Below are 18,367 nucleotides of genomic sequence, written 5' to 3'. Positions count from 1 at the left end.
CATGTCGAAGGAACTGTGTAGAACTGAAGGGCATATTCAAATACAATGCTAAGATATCTTACTACTGAAAATAATCATAACATTGACAACACTTGCTTTTTTCTCCGAGTTAAAACCACGTTGGTATGTCTTAAGCATCCAGGAAAGTTTTCTCTTGGAGAAAACTTTTCATCTTTTGCCAAAGTTATTTTTCAATTTGCTCTTTTTTTTTTTTTCTTTTTTTCCTTGGGCTCTATTTGTAGCATGTGATCTTTTTGTTTTTCTTATTGTAGGAAAACTACATTATTCTGAAGGACCTGTCATTTTCATGCAAATACAAAGTAACTGTTCTGCCTGCAAAATCTAAAGGTCGTTTTAAGGCTGAGAGTACTTTCTTTGTTACCCCACCTTGCTCTGCATTTAAAGAAAAAAAACACAAGCACGTTAATTGTCCTGCTGAAGGAGGTAAGGCATGATCTGGAGAACTACCAAATAGTTCCAAATGCATTTATAATCACCAAAAGAGAGTCTTTAAAAGCAGTTCTAGAGCAGGAAATGAAAGATTCAAAACAAATAAAAATATGACTAAAGCTTACGTGAAAATCAACAGAAATACAGAGCAGTATCAATTTTGGCTAGTATATTATTACTTTTTTTTCAATTAAGTGCAATTTTAGTGGATATTTGGATATATACAATAACATTTGTTATGACATAGTTGGGGTTTTTTTTGTAAGGAAGAACAGTTTCCCAGTTGTATTATAATGATGGATGATAACTGTAAGCACGATTGTAGTGGCATGGCCCATCTTTCCAATGTTTTGCTGCAGATGCAGGCTGCTTTTTCAGTTTGATTTTGTTTAGGTTAATTCTGCTCTCAAATAAGAAACACAGGCCTTCATATCTTTTAAGGCATTGTCACAATGTGTAGCTAGAGGGTTATGGAAGTTGCAGAATTATGGAGATACTGGTTTGAGAGGACCTCTGGGGTCAGCTAGTCCTGATTCAGGTCAGCCATGGCTTTGCACTGCCAAGTGTGGATACCTCTCTTGTTGAAGGGTAGCCCTCTCACGCTGAATCCCTCCTGTTCCCAAGAGTACCTCCATGCTCCATAAGTCACCCAGAACTCTGCTGGCCATCACTGCCCTTTCCTTTGTGCCTGTCCTGACAGTTCCCAGCATTACAGCCTTCCTGGGCAATTGCAACTCAGGTATCACTTCCCCCTAATCAGAGTGCCCCTATTAACTTGTACTACAGTTTTAGAGTATGAATTTTACTTTTTGCCTGAATTACAGAGTTCTGTGCTACCCTGTGCATTTTCTTGTGGCCCCAAAACTCCAAGTCAGAGCTCAGGTTTTCTGAAATACGAGGAGCAGGAGAATGGCTCCCCATGAATGAGGCACTTAGGTCTTTACATGCCATAGCTTTCCTTCCTGTATCTGGAGCTGAGAGCATTTTATCTGAAGTTTGAGTTTGGCCCAAAATGTCAGTGGAATGTATCAAAGATAGGCTTTGGTTAACACTGAAAACATGGTGGTAGAAAGCTGACTGGATCCTGTGTAACACCAGAAACAGACCTCTGCCTGACCTTGATTTGTGAAATTAAATGAATATTGTTGAAGATTATCTTTAAAAGTTCAGCTTGTCTTTTTTTGCTTTCCAAATTTATAGTGCCAGTTCTACCCAAAGTGTTGGCCAAACCCGAGAATCTGTCTGCGTCTTTCATTGTTCAGGAAGGTAATATCACTGGTCATTTTTCCTGGAAGATATCTAAGGCAGACCTGCACCAGCCCATGACAGGGTTTCAGGTCACTTGGGCAGAAGTGACCACAGAGAGCCGGCAGAACAGTTTGCCCAACAGCATCATCTCACAGTCACAGATACTGCCAGCAGTAAGTTGTTTGTTACTTTCTTTTGCCTAAGTTTGTGTGTCTGCGGCTCATTTGTAATGTTTAGTGGTGGTGTAGATGTCAAACTCTCTGGCTCTGCAGGTAAGTTGGAGCAGGAAGTGCTTAATATTTTCCTCCTTGCTCGAGATACAAAGCATAGCCATTATTCTTGATGATGCATCAAACATTTTAATGTGCACAATTTTCAAATTAGCAACCTTTGTCTGAGAAATGCCTGACGGGAAGACAAGATCATCTGTGTAGCAAAAGATAGTTCTTATTTTCTTTTGATGATCAGGCTGTTCAACTTAACCAATACTCTGGTTTTATTAATTATTCGGTGTCCAAGTTGAGGAATTTAAGAGAATTTTCTCTTCCTTTCAGTCACTTACTACTCTGACAAAAAAAAAAATCACTTTCCCCCCTATCAATATACACCATAGTCCAATGGACAAATAATTTTAAGGAGAAGTAGGTTTCACTGTTTATTGACTGTGCGAAAATTACCAATTTTAATTCTTCCCCTTATTTTCTCTAAGATGGCCTTTGCTATTTCAGTTCCTCCTCTGGCAGAGGCAGGTGAAGAAACCTTCATTCAAACTCTGCTGCCAGTGTCAACAGACCATGAGATACTGATGTTCACTCTGGTTGCCATCTTCTTTTTTCAGGAGCAGCATATATTTTATTTAGAATTTCTATTCTTTTTTGTAAGCTTTTGGTCCAGTTAGATCTGAAATACATATAAAATTTTATTTAAAACACTCCTTTTCATTGTGTTATGCTTTAGTTTTTTTATCTGTGTGTTCACTACTGTAGATTCCTGGAGATTCCTTTAATTATCTATCACTGTATGTATCTGTCTGTTTATGGCACCTGGTTAACTTGCAGAAGGCTCTGATTTGAGTTGAAACAGTATCTTCTGTCTCTCAGAAACCATGAAAATTTAGGGTATTTTATGCTGAGGACCATTCACTCTGACTAAAAATGTAGTATTTACACAACCAGGGCTGAAATGCACAGGGCCCAAGTGCTGGAGGAGCACCTGAATGAGCAGAGTGAGTGAACAAGTGCAATATTTGCACTCCTCTCTCTCCCCTACACATGCAGTATTTTATATGAGATGGAACAGCTTCAGCCACGTCTGTTAAGGGCAAATTATGTGATAATTTGCCAGGAGAACAACACATTTCCCCCCACTTTTTCTCTCTCTCCTTTCCCCTTTACTATCTGCTCTGGCAATAGCAGCAAATTATCCCACAGGAATAACCAAAGTTATTCCCACAGCTCTCTTTGGCTTCCCTGCATGGGGTGGGTACAGTGCCAACCAGAATAACTTGTCCTGCAGATTCCTGGCCAGACCAGCCTGGCTGGTGGCAGGAACACCCTGTGCCCACACTGTCTGGCGTCACTGCTCCAACTGTCCCCTTCCTGGGCCTTTTCAGCTTGGAATAAGATGAATGATTTGTTACAGCTTAATGCAGATGATGCTTTGATTTATAGTTTTGATTTTGATTTAGATTAATGACTTCCAATTCCTTAATATCTGTCAGTCTTTAGCCAGAGGTATTCCCATCTGAAAGTTTCTGTAAAATTACTTTGAAATTATTTTCCACATGTCTGAGTGACCACAAAAGGTATAGAGCAGTGAAAAGTGAGTCCAACATGCCATAAATGACCTTAAGAGCAGAAGACAAATTCTTATGGTGCAACTGGGACAAATCTGAAATTAGTGTGGTCACCCTTTTTTTTTCACTAGCTGCAGAAGTGGCCCCAGGCCAGCCACTACTTAAATTACCAATTAGTAGAATTCACATGCAAATCCAAAATAAAAGCAAGTGTATGTAATGAACATGTTCGTTAAAAAGAATGGTTAGGAAGTTACATTTTTATTCATTTTTTAGTGATGAGTACAGCCCTAAAGTGATGAGCACACTTTCCATAACACTCTGTAACAACTTGGACCTTGTACACATTAAACCATACTATTATGGTTAAAAATGTGTCTGTTCAAAGGAAATGGCAAGCAAAAAATTCAAAACAAACTCTCTCAACAAAGTGATGCATACGTTAAATCCTTTTAACGGAATTCTATGAAAATAATTTGTGGGCGCTGACAGTGATAAAACCTGTTTAAACGCCTGATGTGTGTGAGTAGAGCAACTGTGTTTTATTTTTGGGTGGTCTGAGAATTAAAAGTGATTTATTTTTTTTTAGGATCATTATGTACTCACCGTGCCCAACCTGAGGCCATCGATGCTGTACCGCTTGGAAGTTCAAGTGCTGACGACTGGTGGGGAAGGGCCAGCTACAATTAAATCCTTCCGAACGCCTGACCTTCCTCCATTTGCAGCCCACAGTAAGCACTACACTGTTCTGACATGCAGTGGTGACGTGTTACAAAATTTCAATCCTCCACATGTAAAGAGCTTTTTCAAGCCTTAGAATTTTTACTGATTCCAGTTGCATTCCATAAACTTAAGATGTGTGAAAATACTGGCGTTTTGTCCCCCGTAATTGTCCGTCAGCAACAATGGAAGCTAATCCAGTCTTTCTCTCACTCAGTTTCTGTGGTCTAACATTTGCCATTCGTTGCAGCCACAGCTCTTTGGCTTATGCCTATAGCACTTGGGATTCAGAGTTGGTTTGTCCTCCAGCTGCTGCCTGGAGGACCACATAGCTTTCAAGATTAGATTTTTCTGGGTTCACTCGGTCAAGCATGGCTAGAGCTTGATCATATTTCTAAAGCAGTGCAAACCTCTTGATGGCCATTTCCAGCACTTCATGTGTTTCTGAAAAATACAGCTCAGTGTTGCAAAGCCAAGTAAAAAATACAATTAATTCATTCAAAATTTGTCTGCTTGAATCTTTTTGTCCTTTTGTGGGCCCACTAAAGTTGCTTGGACTGAACATGCACATAGTTGTCAGCACAGGCATAGCACTTACAAGCTGTAGGATTGAAAGTTGAAGGTCTCACAGAGCCTTTTCAGTACAGGCAAATGTTGGCTTTACATATCCAGGATTTGATATGTGCATAATTTCCTGTTCTTTGTTTAGGACCTCATCTGAAGCAACATCATCCACATCACTACAAGCCACCCCCGGAGAAATACTAGACTGTTTCAGAAGATTATACAAATAACTAAGGGAAAAAAACTGAGCTCCCAAATGAGGGCTAGGTAACGGCACATCTGTTGGAGCAGTGAACCCAGTTTTCCAATGGAAGTTACCATCCTGTACTATCTGTATCTACTTCTCTGTAGTTTAGCCATGAAGAATTATATTTGCACCATGACCAGGATGAATCATACTGCAGGTTATCATTTCAGTACCAGAACTATTCAACAAACTGAAGATCACATCCAACTCAACACCTGTGAGAAAATTAGAAGTGTGTTCATTATAATGTTTTCATATTCTGTGTTTAAAGTAGGTTGAAACGGTCCAGTGTATACAGCTTTTTCCATTACTGAATTCAGTGTTACTATTTGCAAGGTCCTGTGATGTATCCGTACTTTTGAAAGAGGCCATGTTCTCATCAGTGGATTTAAATTACCTATTTTACTTAAAGCCCTGCCTGTCACCAATTTAAGCCCTAGTGTATTTTGCTATTGAAGAATATCTCCATATGTCTGAAATAAGGACATAAGTAAAATAAATACCAGTAGCAGAAACCCTAAAATACCCAGTTTTTAATAACTGCAGTGTCACCATGGAGCAGGATGATGATACATATGTATTACCCATCTGGTCTAAAGTGGTGATGCTCTATCATGTAGATCTTCTATTAATATCGTTAATAGTTAAAGAATATACAGAGCAGAAATACCATTGTAGAGAAACAAATGGCAGTTAATAGTCTTGTTTAAAATTGGTGGCAATGAATGCAATTAATTGATAGGTCCTGGAAGACTATCTCTTAAAGTCTTACTTAAAAATTTTTTATATATAATATTTCAAGGTGTAATATTACCTTGAATAGAAACACCAATTTTCTAGTTAAAAATCTGAATAGTTAACATTAAAGTTTTAGAAACTGAAATTCTGAGGCACATTTATTATTCAAGTAGCTGTAGAGCTACTTTTTGGCTTTGAATTTTGATGCACATATTTCTTTTCCCTGTGGATCTTTAGAACAGAAGGATGGATGTATTGGCTCTATTTTGCTGTTCTGCTTACAGAAAGAATTATGTGACAATATTCTGGCATCTGGAAAACATTGGCTTATAGTTTATTTGAATTCATTTTTCAAATTTAGACAAAAGGGTGCCCTTTTTAACCATAAGGGAATTCATATTGCCTTCATAGTGCAATATAAACTGTCTAGAATAATTTGTCACACAGAGACACATGTCTCAATAGTAAACAGAAACTGCTTGGATTTATTATTGAGAGGGTGGAAAGTATCTGCCAATAAACATCCATACAAATACCCATAATCAACTCTTAATGTTCAAGATGTTCAAAGTGCTCCTGAATTCTTTGGCGCTGTTTCCATTGCTCCTTGAATCACATCAGGCTAATGTACCTCGAAACTTGAGTCCAACTTGACAAAGTGGCCACTTTTTCTACTAGCAGATGCTACAGACTCACCTGTGCTTCATATTTTTCTGAGATATTCAGTAAGAGGAGCTCAGACATTAGTGGTCAATGTATTTCCCTTGTCTTGGTGACAAACTGTTTTGTGAAAAAGCAAATATGAAGAAATACCTATTTGAAACTGAGGATCGGAGCTACATTTATCATAGCAGAATGTCCACGAAATATTCAGTTTGTCTATACTGAAGTTTACAGCATTAATACCACAGGGGGAGAAGGGGACTGCATTAATTTCTGATCACTTGCTCATTACAATTTTTCTACATTTTTACCTTCATTTTTAAAGGGCTTTTTTCCATTCTTTTTCTATTTTGCTTGTTGTGTTTTTTGATATTCACTTAGTGACCAAGAATTTTCCCAGACATTTTCTATTGCTACATGGTTTGGGTCTTTAACAATAGCTTAAAATACATTAAAGGTGCTTTTAATTCCTTCCTCTATTTTCCAAGATACGTTAGCAAGTTAGCAAATGAACTTTTCTTCAAAAAATCTGTAGTATAAAGGTTTATTTTCAGAAGGCCAAAGTCTGAGATAGTTTTGTCAGGATGGAAATGTTTTATGTGTATGTTTTTACTCCAATTTGCATTGGAGTGGTGTGCAGCACTGCTTTCATATTTGGATTGCACAGGGCGTAGATGAGTCTAGAAGTGATCTTTGTGGTGTTTGCTGGATCAGCAGGATCAGGGAAAGTGATTACCTCAGTCTTCTCTGATGAATTGTGTCCAAACCTTTCAATCACAGTCTGTTCTAGTTGTGCTGGATCAAATCTACAGTGACTTGATTAATGATAATGAAATTGCATTTCATTCATAGTGACCCTGTAAAGCATGGAACATAGATGTTGGTCTTTGACACAATGATGCAATTCATTGGAGATAAGCAGGAAGTTAGGAGCCCTGAGTCATCATACCCTCATCCTTTGGAGATGAATCAAAATGGTTACTGTTTGCTGATCCCATTCTCTCTGAAGCATTTGTCTGTTCCAAGTAACAAGGTACTGTGGAAGAACATTGAGAGGTTTTCCCTTCTGAAGTAGATTGATCTAAACCAAAAGTTGATACAGCAGAAATATATTGATCAAGTGTATTATATAGAGTCCACTAACATGTAAATTATTTTTTTTACTTCTACAAATGATCTTATCAACTCACCTTTCAAGTCACCCTCCAAATCAAAAATGAAAAATACAAAGTCAACAAAGCTTATGCATGGATGTTAAATTTCCAGCTGTGAGTGATTTCCTGATTTTTTTTTAAATTTAGCAGTACCGATTTGAAGTTTTTACTGCCTAATTCTAAAGCTTTGTTTGCTGAATCATACAGGGTATTGTCCTAATTTACTAGACTAAGCCACATTAAACATTTAATTCAGCAATAGAATTGCAATTTGCTACTTAATTCACTAGTTAAAGATTTATTTTCTCTAATGATGTTGTGTAATTCAGAGTTAATATCGGGATGATATTAGAGATATTGGGATGTTTTAAGATATTCTGCACCTTTACACTAATGTATTATTTACAGTGTACGATTCTGATGAATTTGTCAGTTGAATTCAGGATGCATTTTGTTTATCTTTATTTCTTAAAGGAGAATTATAAGATTATGCTATTTTTGCTAACTGCTTTGTGAAGTGGATTTTTTTGTCCATTGGTGATTTTTGTTTAAGAAAAAAATGGTTTGTTCTTGTTAAATCTTTTTTTTGACCGTTTTTGAGTTGTTTGTAGAGCAGAAGAAAATAAGACAGAACTTGTGCTGTATCATCCATGTGTACCAACTTGAATATTCATTAAGAATATTGCACGCAGACAATAAATAAGAAATCTGATATTTTAAACACTGATCATCCTCAACTTAGTGGCTTCAGAAAGAGCTGAGGACATGGTGTAGCAATGTTGACATTGACATTGTTATTTGGCATGGTCACACACAAAACCATTGCTAATGTGAATGGGAATTTTACCATTGGTGTTAGCAGAGCTGTATAGAAACCTTAATACTGAATCAATTTATTTCACAATACTTTCATCTCCATGCTCCCAGCTGGAGTCAGGGAGAGTTTCTAATAAGCAGGTCCTGATTCAGGAAGGCTGACACAAAGGAAGTCAGTGGGATAGAAGTAAACCTGTGCAGCTTTAGTGATGCTTCAAGCCAAGCATGGATGTCAAAGTTTGTTTTAAAGATGGATGTCAAAGATTTGTCTTAAATCAGGGCCTTGTAAAGCAAAGTGGGGGAACCAGACAGTTCTAAATTCTGTGTACAACACCATAAAATTTTTATTTTTGTTTGTGTATATGTAAATGTCATAGTGATATTGACTTATTTATTAATTCATTTTCTTATACTATGTGCCAAGTATGTTCCTACCCTTATGATCAGTACCTGTGAACATCAATTACTAAAATAATGTTATGCAAACTTGTGCATTTTAACCAGGAATATGATACTAATAAGCTGTTGCATGTAGTTTTCAATGATTAAGAGAACCCTTTATTTAAAAAAATGTAAATGGATGCCTGCAGATGTTGATGATTATATATGGGTTTGCATGCCAAAACTCATTGTTCAGTTGTGGGCATGAAATGTAACGACTGTATTACCTCTACTGATATATTAGCAAGGTACAATTTATGAAGTAATTAACAGAGCTCTATATGTAAAATTTTTCCTTTTTACTTAATTATATTGTAGTAGAGGTAACAGAAGTGCTTCTCTGTTACCCAAATTGGCTGTAGAAATTATGTTCCTATAACAGTCATTTAAAGTCAATATTTATTTATGTATGTAATACAAAAGGATTGGTCTTATGTGTTTGTCCTGTTATTTAGAGAAAAAAAATACACTTCTTGTAAAAACATTTTGTAAAAAAATTTAAATGTAAATAGAGTCTGATTTCTTTTACTCACTATTTTCATGTTTAGAATTTGTACATACTGTTTATGTAATAAACTATCCTACATTGAAATATTGCTACATTATCTCCTCCATACAGAATTTAGAATTTTGTTTTTCTTGAGTTGAAGAGATAGAGCCATCCAAGAAAAATCAGTGTCACACCAAGTACCTTTGCTTCATCTAAATTTCATTATATATGAAGCCATACCATTTTAACCTCTACTACATCACTTTGGTTTTTTTAAATAGTCATCAAAATAATCTGAAAATAAATTTAAATATCATTTGAGTCATTTACATTGTAAACCAGTACTGGGAGTAAAAAGTCAGGCATAAAACCTTGCCCTTTCTCTATTCTAACTGGATAATTCACAGTGAAGATTTGTTCATCCTTTTGTTATGCTAATTTAAATTAATTAAGTTGCTGGATCTTTGCCAGTGGCCTGATCCTGGAAGCCAAGATTTTCATGACTGAAACTCATGGTGAATCTATGTATGCACCAGATTTGGAGTATTTTCTGGTTTAAAGTGCAGTATTTCATGGTTTAAATTCTGTATTTTTAACAAATATAAAAATCTGTCTTAGTACAAATATTTAACTGTTTCAAATTGTCATAGATGCACTATTATTCTCAGGTGTTATATCCTTAGTTTGGAGATGCACCTTTGGGTAACTCTTGACTTACCTAATAAACATTTATTTTTTGTTAACTTGATCAAAACCTCCAAAATTTCCTGGTATTTCTATCTCATTAGAATAACTGCTTATGTTTCTGGTTTTGGTTTTCTTTTTACATAAATGAGTTGAATATTTAAAAACACCCCTATTGTTAAATTTCTCTGCATGTTGGACTATTTCTATAGTATTTGCCGTTGTGGTTCAGTAATCCCAGATAAGAATGATATCACTTGAATAGGTGAATGGGTAAATTGTCAAAATAAATGGTTGAAGTGTTTTATACACTGTAATTCAGAATAGCCATTCATTTTTACTTTCCATATCTTCAAAGAAATGCTTTATTCAACATTGGATTAAGGGACACAGTGACTGGATTAAATAAAGCATATGAAATAAAGCAAATTTGCTATATCTTGAACAGTATTCATCATTTTGGGGTTGGGTTTTGCAGCTTGTGCTTCTGTACAACCTAGCTTTTGTGCACCTAAAACCAGAATACACTCAAAAGATTCCATTTAATTAAAAAAAATTAATACAATGAAAGCTTGTTCCAGTACAAAACCAACCAACCAACCAAACCCACCCTCTATACTGTTTTCTGATTGCAGGTGTTGTATTGTCATTGTCTGACTCTATGCCAGCCTCCTTGAGGAAGGCCTTGGGCCAAAACAGTGGTTGTCAGCCCCTCAGTGGCAGTGCAGCACCTGGGAGGGTAAAGCAAGCAGCAGGGAGAGCAGTGAGAATGTAAGCTTTGAAACAGAGCCAAGGTGCAGGGAGCGAATTGCTGTGTCCCCTTTGCATTGTGCTTCATATCCTTGCTTCTGCTCAAGGTGCTGGCAGGTGCACAGATGAATATTTAATACACACCTTGCTACGAGCATTTACTGAGAGTGCTGTGTGGCACAGAAACTAAAGAATTTATGAATGCTATCTGTACCCAGTTCCTTACCTGTGCTGGTGATTTATTCATGTTACTTAATAATAAGCTGCATTCAGCAGGTCTGTTTCTTCTCAATGGAAGATCAACTTTGGAAACAGTGGACTGTCATTTCTCAGGAGAGTTAGGCAAATATGCTGCACACAAATATCCCTTTATATTTATGCGCAAATATATTTGTACAGCAAATAGAGCTTGCTTGTCTTTTGCAGAAGCTGTTCAGTATCATTATGTGTGCAATAGGTTCAAAATTTTCAATGTTTAAAAGTAGCTCTGAGTTTGCCAGTTAGTAATGATTCATCAACATTTTTATCATATTTTTATATTCTATTTAGAAAATTTTGCCTGATTGAAATGGTTCAGACTGCACAGCTCTTAGTAGATTCAGAGTGATAAGCTGGAATTTCCATGCTGTCATTTTATGTAAGTGAAAGGTAGAGGAAGCACTGAGGACAGAAGAGCATAGGTTGCACGAAAAGAATCTGCTCATCTGATGTATTCATTTCTTTGCCAACATACAATTTCTCGTATTAATTCCAGTATTTTTAGTTATCTGCAAACATTCAAATTGATATTTTAAATTTCTTTTCTGAGACGTGCTGCAGTACTTGCTTGAAATAGAAATATTTCAGACTTTCAGTGAACGTTTCTGCAAGCCAAGATCTGTTAGACTGTAACCACAAAACAGGAATTTACCAGAAAAAATAATCTGGTGAGTGCTAATTGTTCTCTCAGAGCAGTTAGGGACAACTATTATTTTTGCTTGGTGTTTATTGAATCATACTGTAGACTAAGAAGATCCCGTGATTTGAGGGAAATACCTCTTGTGAAGGAAAGCATTTAATTGGTGAAAGTGCTTCATGAATGGCTGAATTGCCGGAGTTTTACAGTAGATTTACTCTAGTGAATGAACCCTGTATTTCTTCATTTGTCTGAAGATTGTGTTAATTTCTCTTGTCTTTTAACCTGAACTTGAAGGAGATTTTAGTTTTGCATTGTAGTGGATCCCTGTGCATTACTTTTGTTGTGAAGGACTTGTCTCAGTTACTATTCTTAGTTGTACATGACACACTGAAAGCATGTTTCTCTTCACTGCTTATTGCTGTGAAGATTTAGGTTTATGATACCTTTTCAATAGAAAAGAAATCCATTAAGATAATATATATTAATGTATTTAGAGCAGATTTCAGTAAAAGGTTCCTTGTCAGCAAAGTAATAATTGTTTTTTGATATAAAGAATATTTGCAGCTGTATCTCATTTTAATTATGTACACAATATAGTTTTGGAGAATAGAAAACCTGGCCATGCTGGCCACAAGAAATTGTGGTGAGCACACAAAATTAAATATTAAATTGGTAGATCTCACTCATATTTGCATTGATAAATGTCATTGTGACAATAATTTATGTTCAGGTTAACTAAATATGTCATGCTGAGTAAAACTGATCCCAATTAATCTGTAAAATTTTGATAAAATCATAAGGTGATCCCTTATTTATTTTGTAGGTGATTTTGTAGCATTTGTTAGTAACTTTGTAAAATATGTGTAACCAGTAACAATTTTTATTTCAAAATTTTATATGTAGTTGTTGGGAAACTATGAGTCAAACAATATAATCAGTGTTTTCATTAGCTCCAGACTTTATCTAGGAGACTTGTTCCCTTATCTCAGCTAACCTCAAAATCTCTAGAACATCTCTGTCACAGATGATGGGTTGCTCAGAGCCCTGTCCTTTCATGTTTTAGAGATAATGAAGAATGGGGATTCCGCATCCTCTCTTATTAATTACATGTGAAACAACAGTAAGGCAAACAGTGACATCTTAAATATCAAAGATATTGTATGGGGAAAAAAACACATGACATGAACAGCTTCAGTTGTGTTATGGACCTGTCAAATTACAAAGAAATTGAAAAATATTCTTTTGAAGCAAAAGCTTATATGTTCTCTTATTCTCTGTAGGTTTATGATTAAACCCTTTGTACATTGCCCCTGGAAATGCAAAGGTAACAGAAAATGAAACCTGCAGCTTCTCAATATATTTTTATTTTGTCAGACATTAGTTCTCAAGTCTTGAGAAATGAGAGCTTGATCAGCCATATTTCTAGAGAATTTGCACTGGTTGCTTAACTTGCAAAACTGAATGAATTAGGTATTTGAGCAATGAATTGTTCAGTATTCAACTGACAAAGGCAATGGCCCATTTGTGTTGCCTCTTTTATATGCCTTACGTTGTTGGTTTGAGGAACTGCAGCTACCAAAATTGTTTGTACTCCTTGGTCAGGTAAGCACATTACTCTATGCAGAGTATGAGCTTCTGAGGAGACCACCAAGGGCTCTGGTGAGTGGGTCAAGTTGCTGTGGCTGTGGCAGAGTGTGCTGCCTCTGCTTGTGCCACAGGTCTCCCCAAGCCTGGGAACGTCAGGGAGGGGGTGGCTGTCTGAGAGCAGAAAGAAAGGAGTGCCTTCAGTGAAAATGCTGTGGAAAGGCCACTTGTCCTGCTGCAGGCTACAGGGTGAGAAGGGAAGAAATCAGCATAGTGGTGCTCACTAACCCAAGCTGGGAGAGGTGTAATGACTGCATGAGCATAGCCTTGACAAAAGGAGCAAACAGGTTGTAGAGGCCATGCTGGTCACAGGGAGATGCCCCTGCTGTTGAAGCAGAATGTGACCACAGCACGGGCAGAGGCCCCTCTCACCCCCTGTGTACTGTCTGAGGAGACTCAATGAGAGGGAGGGTGGACATGATGCAAAGAAGACTGGCACAAACCCCATCACGTTTGAATCTGTGCAGACCTGCCATTGAGCTTTGGCTTGTGGAAGATTCATTGAAATGCCTCTGTTTACCATAAGCCCAGACATCTGCAGATGCACAGCTGCAACTCTGGGACCTCAGTGCAGAGTATCACCATGGCTGGGGTACTAACTAGGACTAAAATAAAAGGAACACAGGTGTGAATTTTGGTCTCTGTGCACATCTCTTTGCTGTGTGTCCGGGCTGCTTGAGATATAGTCAGGCTGCCCACAAATACAGTAATTGTGCCACTGACATGGGACACCACTCTGTAAAGAACAACAAAGAAAGCTGCTTCTGGTATCCGTCAAGCTGCTATCACTATCCTAGTAAACTCTCCCATGGTATACTTATGGAATAAGTATATACTCCCATGGAATACTTAGCTCTCCCTTAAATGAAAAGATCCATAGCTTGCAAAAAGATAATTTCTTAAGTCACTGTGGGAAAAAACCTATACTAAATATTAAAGGGGAACAAGAAATATTTTAATGAGGTAAAGAGTGAAAAAAAAAAAAAAGATTGAAAGAACTTTATTTTTGTTTTACATATTACCGAGACATCAGGAAATTACAGAAATATATAAAGAATGAAGTGACAAAATCAGTCAGAAACTTGGAGAGAACATTTTTGCAAAATTCCATAGTGCCAATCTGTGAAATATGTGTCTAAGGTGTCACGGGAATCAAAAAACCCCACCTGTACAATGTTTGGAAGCCTTTAGCTGCAGCATTTCAGTAAGGCTGGACATTTTGGGATACTGCAGTTGTTTATTAACAATGTATTACTGTTAACACATTTTAATGCTGTTAAGAAATATATATATGGCTTAGCTAAGTGATGACTAACATCAACTCTGAAAGGCCCACTGCACTGACAGTTCAGTAAGGACTGCTGCTTTGGTGCTTCCATGTTCTTTAGCCAGATGAGCAGAAAGAGTGGCAAAAATGCATAAGCAAAAAGCATGAAATAAGGTCTCTTGTTTCATGTTTTTAGGCCATTATTGCCAGATTTAGGCCAGGCTTCTCCCAATTGCTTTTAATCACCTTCTCAAAGACTGTGATTTAGTTAGGCGTTTCAGTGTTTGGAATCCTATTAGTGCTGAGTTTGTTGGAGGCACACGCCTTCCCTGTGTCACTGAGGTAGACTTTGCACTGAACAAGGCAACTCTTATGTCCCCAGGGCTACAGAGCACTCTCCGTAACCACTCCATCTGGTTCCAAGGATCATCTCTTGTAAAGTCTCTTTACAAATCACAGTCACCTCTGCCCTTAAATCCATTTTAAATTTAATAGTAGCACTGCCAGATTTGAAACCAACAAACCAAACCTGCTTATCATTGTTGACTTTGAAAACAGATCCTTGGTTCTGTGAAGCATTTACCCTTTATTTGGTAATTTTTCTAATTCTTTTTGAGAGACGATCCTGACTTTTCCTTTACACATCCTGGATGTTGACAATTTCTGTTGTCTGAGCCTCTCTCCTCTCTGCTGTCTTCTGCCTTGCCCCTAAGAGCCATAATTCTGCCATGGGAAGTCCACTCTTCTAAATAGCATTTTTATGGGTTCCTTGTTTCTTTAGGGTGCTTTCTTCTTCTTTTTTTGACTGCTGTTCCCCTATTTTTTCTTTGGATATCTTGAATTTTGCCAGAGTTGGACAGTGATGCTTCTCCATTACCCCTTTAAGACAAAATACAATTAGTAGCTACAAGATGTTTTTTAAAATTCCAATTATGAAAAATGCTGTTGTGTATACCTCAGTCTCAAAATTTTCAATTTCTTGTTTATACATCAATGCAACAATTTTTTTGTGCTAGAATTAAGGAAGGAAGCATCTTCACAGCAGCTAATCAGTATGTCACAAAAAGATTGATTTGCTATTACACTAGGTTTCCCTTAAAATGTTTCTGAAGGATGACGTTGTCTATGGCACTGCACTCCATATGTATAGGTTCATTTCACTGTAAACTTGGACTTTTTACAAGAGTCTATTTCAGGAAGTATTTCAGGAATTCAACCAGAGATTTTGCTACAGCAAAAGATTATAACTAAAGACATTTATCTTCTATTCAACCTCTTATCCCTAAGGATAGATGAGTTTACATCCTTTTATTCTACAGTACTTTTAATTGTCATTGGTAAAGTAATCACTGGAATTACCGAACTCATATATGCATTAAAAAGTCCTAGACTTTTCTAAAGAGAAAAAATGTGATTTCATTTTGTTTGGGATTTTTTAAAAATTTAATTTACTTTCTGGTTTCTTGACAATCAGTATTTATGTTTTTGAGCTTTTTTTCCCTGTAAATAGAAAAGTTATAATTTTACAAGAGTGATAGGAATGGAGGGAGAGAGGTTGGAAGAGAAGAATGTGAAATTCTCATGAAGTTAAGAATTTAAAGGATTAGGTTGAATGAAGAACACCAAGTAACACCACTTTTGTGATGAGATTATAAGATTTGTCAATGGCAGTGGTGATGAGACTAACAATGGGACCCATCTGTTGACATGACTTGACATTGTGGGGGGCATGTTCACTCTGAGGAACCCAAATCCTAGCTGATACTGATATATTGCCAAGACTCCTCCAACGCTGTGGACACTCCTCTGTGCTTATGTTCCATGTGGGTGTTAATAACACTACTGGGAATGGGTCTACACAGATTAAAAGCTACTGTAAGGATCTGGAATGGGGAGGTGAAGAGGTCAGGAGCTCAGGTGGCTTTTTTGTTAATTCTGCTGATCAAAGGTCAAGTCTTAGGGACAGATGTGACATGGAGATAAATATGTCCATGAACAGATGGTGCTGCCAGCAGAATGTCAGCTGCCTTGACCATGGAATAATGTTCCATAAACCCTGTGGCACAAAGAAGAACTGCACCTCTCACACCAGTTTACTGATTTATTGAGACAGGTTCACAAAACCCACCAGATTGGTATGAACTGTTCTGCCCTTAAAAAAAAGTCTAAATATTGGCAAAAAAAGAAGTATTTGCCATTAGGTCAGAGAAGGGACAAAAAGGAGAATGGTGGGTTGGTTAACAAATACATTCAATAATGTAGGGATTAACAAGGAGAACACAAAGCCTTTATTACATGGGCAACATTTTGCTGTAAATGATATTTGTTTGATTAAAAACTTGGATGATTGACATGTGTCACAGCATTAATAATTGAAGGGTATCGTTTGCTCAGAAAAGGCCAGCAGAAGACTAATGGAGAAGCAGGATGATGAATATCTAATGGATTCAAACTTAAGTACTTGGAAAGTATTTTGTATTAGTGAAGAAAATAAAGCACTAGGGAACCAAGCCTGAAGAGATTCTATGTGGTTTCCAGGGCTTAAGAGGCTCTGAGATAAACTTCAGTCCTAAGCACTATTCATTTTGTTTTCAGGAATGTGAGTGTTAAAACGAATGTTAGAAAGTCTCAGCCAACATTAAGTATATGAGGACCAGGCTCCTACTTCATTCCTGAAAGAGAAAGACTTGTTTTCAGGAGAGGTGGATGTCTGTGTAGATGCAGCACAAGTGAAATGGACAGTGAGAAAGTCCCCAAGAAGTACCACCAGATACTTCAAGGTCATTGCATTTGCCAGTCTGTTTCCCTAATATTCATGTAGTGGTTGCTATGTGTTGTCATTCCAAAAAGATGAAAATGCTCTTTTATTGCATTAATCATCTCTAACTTTTATTTAACCTTATAGCAGTGACTTTCATTTTACATTCAGTTTTGGTTTTCACTGTAAAGCAGCAAAGCTATCAGTTGCACACACTTTGTGTCATTGTTACACATGCACTTTCTGTGTCCTATCCATGACACTTTGTTCTTCATTCAATCATTGTGCTGCATGTTTCAAAGTTTAAGAATCTGTCTCACTGTTCAAGCAGTGTCCTTGAAGAGCATTCCTAGAACCATTCCAGTTCCCCACTGAAGCCTGTCACCATTACCTATTGCAACTGGTATTCCCAGGCAGTGGAGCACCATTTCTCAGTTCAGTATTCAAGAAAATCCCTGTCCACTTAGAAAAAAAGTGAAACCAGCTTAATACTCTGCCTGAAAGGACTGTCTCATTTCTTCTTCTCATAAATGTTAGTATGTATTTTCTGCAATGTTTTAGTGCCTCCTTCAAGAAACTGCAAAGTTATTCTCATTATTCTCATTCCCAAAGGACTTGAAGGGGAAATGGCAGGATGGAAAGTACAGTTTGCCAAATTTGAAGTGATAACAATTATTTTATGGAAAATGATGATAGATAACTTTCTATTGAATTTAACATGCACAGGGCTGGAGTGCAATGTAAAACAAATTCTGAAAACCGAAATTTTTAATATGAATATCATATGGAGATGGAAAAAATACAGCTCTTATATATTTCTAAACTGGATGAGGGTAACTGCAGAATTAGCCCTTCTTTAAGGATTAAAATCAATGATTCTCTTCAATTTTCCAGTATTTATTACTATTTGAAACAAAGAAGCCCTTACTGCTAAATCAAAAATTACTGACTTCCAACATGAGTTGCTTATATATTTTTTTCTATTTATAACTTGAATTCCTAGCTCTGGATACACTATTATACTTCTCAGAAAATAGGTG

General features: G+C 36.9%; 1 protein-coding gene across 1 annotated transcript in view; it reads left to right on the top strand.

Annotated features, from left to right (window-relative positions):
* The window catches only part of ANOS1 (anosmin 1), a 134,503-nt gene extending 124,048 nt beyond the window's left edge, over positions 1 to 10,455 (top strand). The window contains exons 11-14 of the mRNA XM_039550253.1: positions 273 to 444; positions 1,651 to 1,871; positions 4,083 to 4,224; positions 4,923 to 10,455. Coding sequence (XP_039406187.1) covers positions 273 to 444; positions 1,651 to 1,871; positions 4,083 to 4,224; positions 4,923 to 4,981 — 594 coding nt within the window. The 3' untranslated portion in view covers positions 4,982 to 10,455. The remainder of the gene's footprint in view (positions 1 to 272; positions 445 to 1,650; positions 1,872 to 4,082; positions 4,225 to 4,922) is intronic.
* The last annotated feature ends 7,912 nt before the right edge of the window (positions 10,456 to 18,367 follow it).

Source organism: Corvus cornix, chromosome 1, assembly GCF_000738735.6.
Source record: "Corvus cornix cornix isolate S_Up_H32 chromosome 1, ASM73873v5, whole genome shotgun sequence".
Lineage (NCBI taxonomy): Eukaryota > Metazoa > Chordata > Aves > Passeriformes > Corvidae > Corvus > Corvus cornix.
Note: the sequence above shows the minus strand (reverse complement) of the source record. Positions and strands in the feature narration are given on the sequence as shown.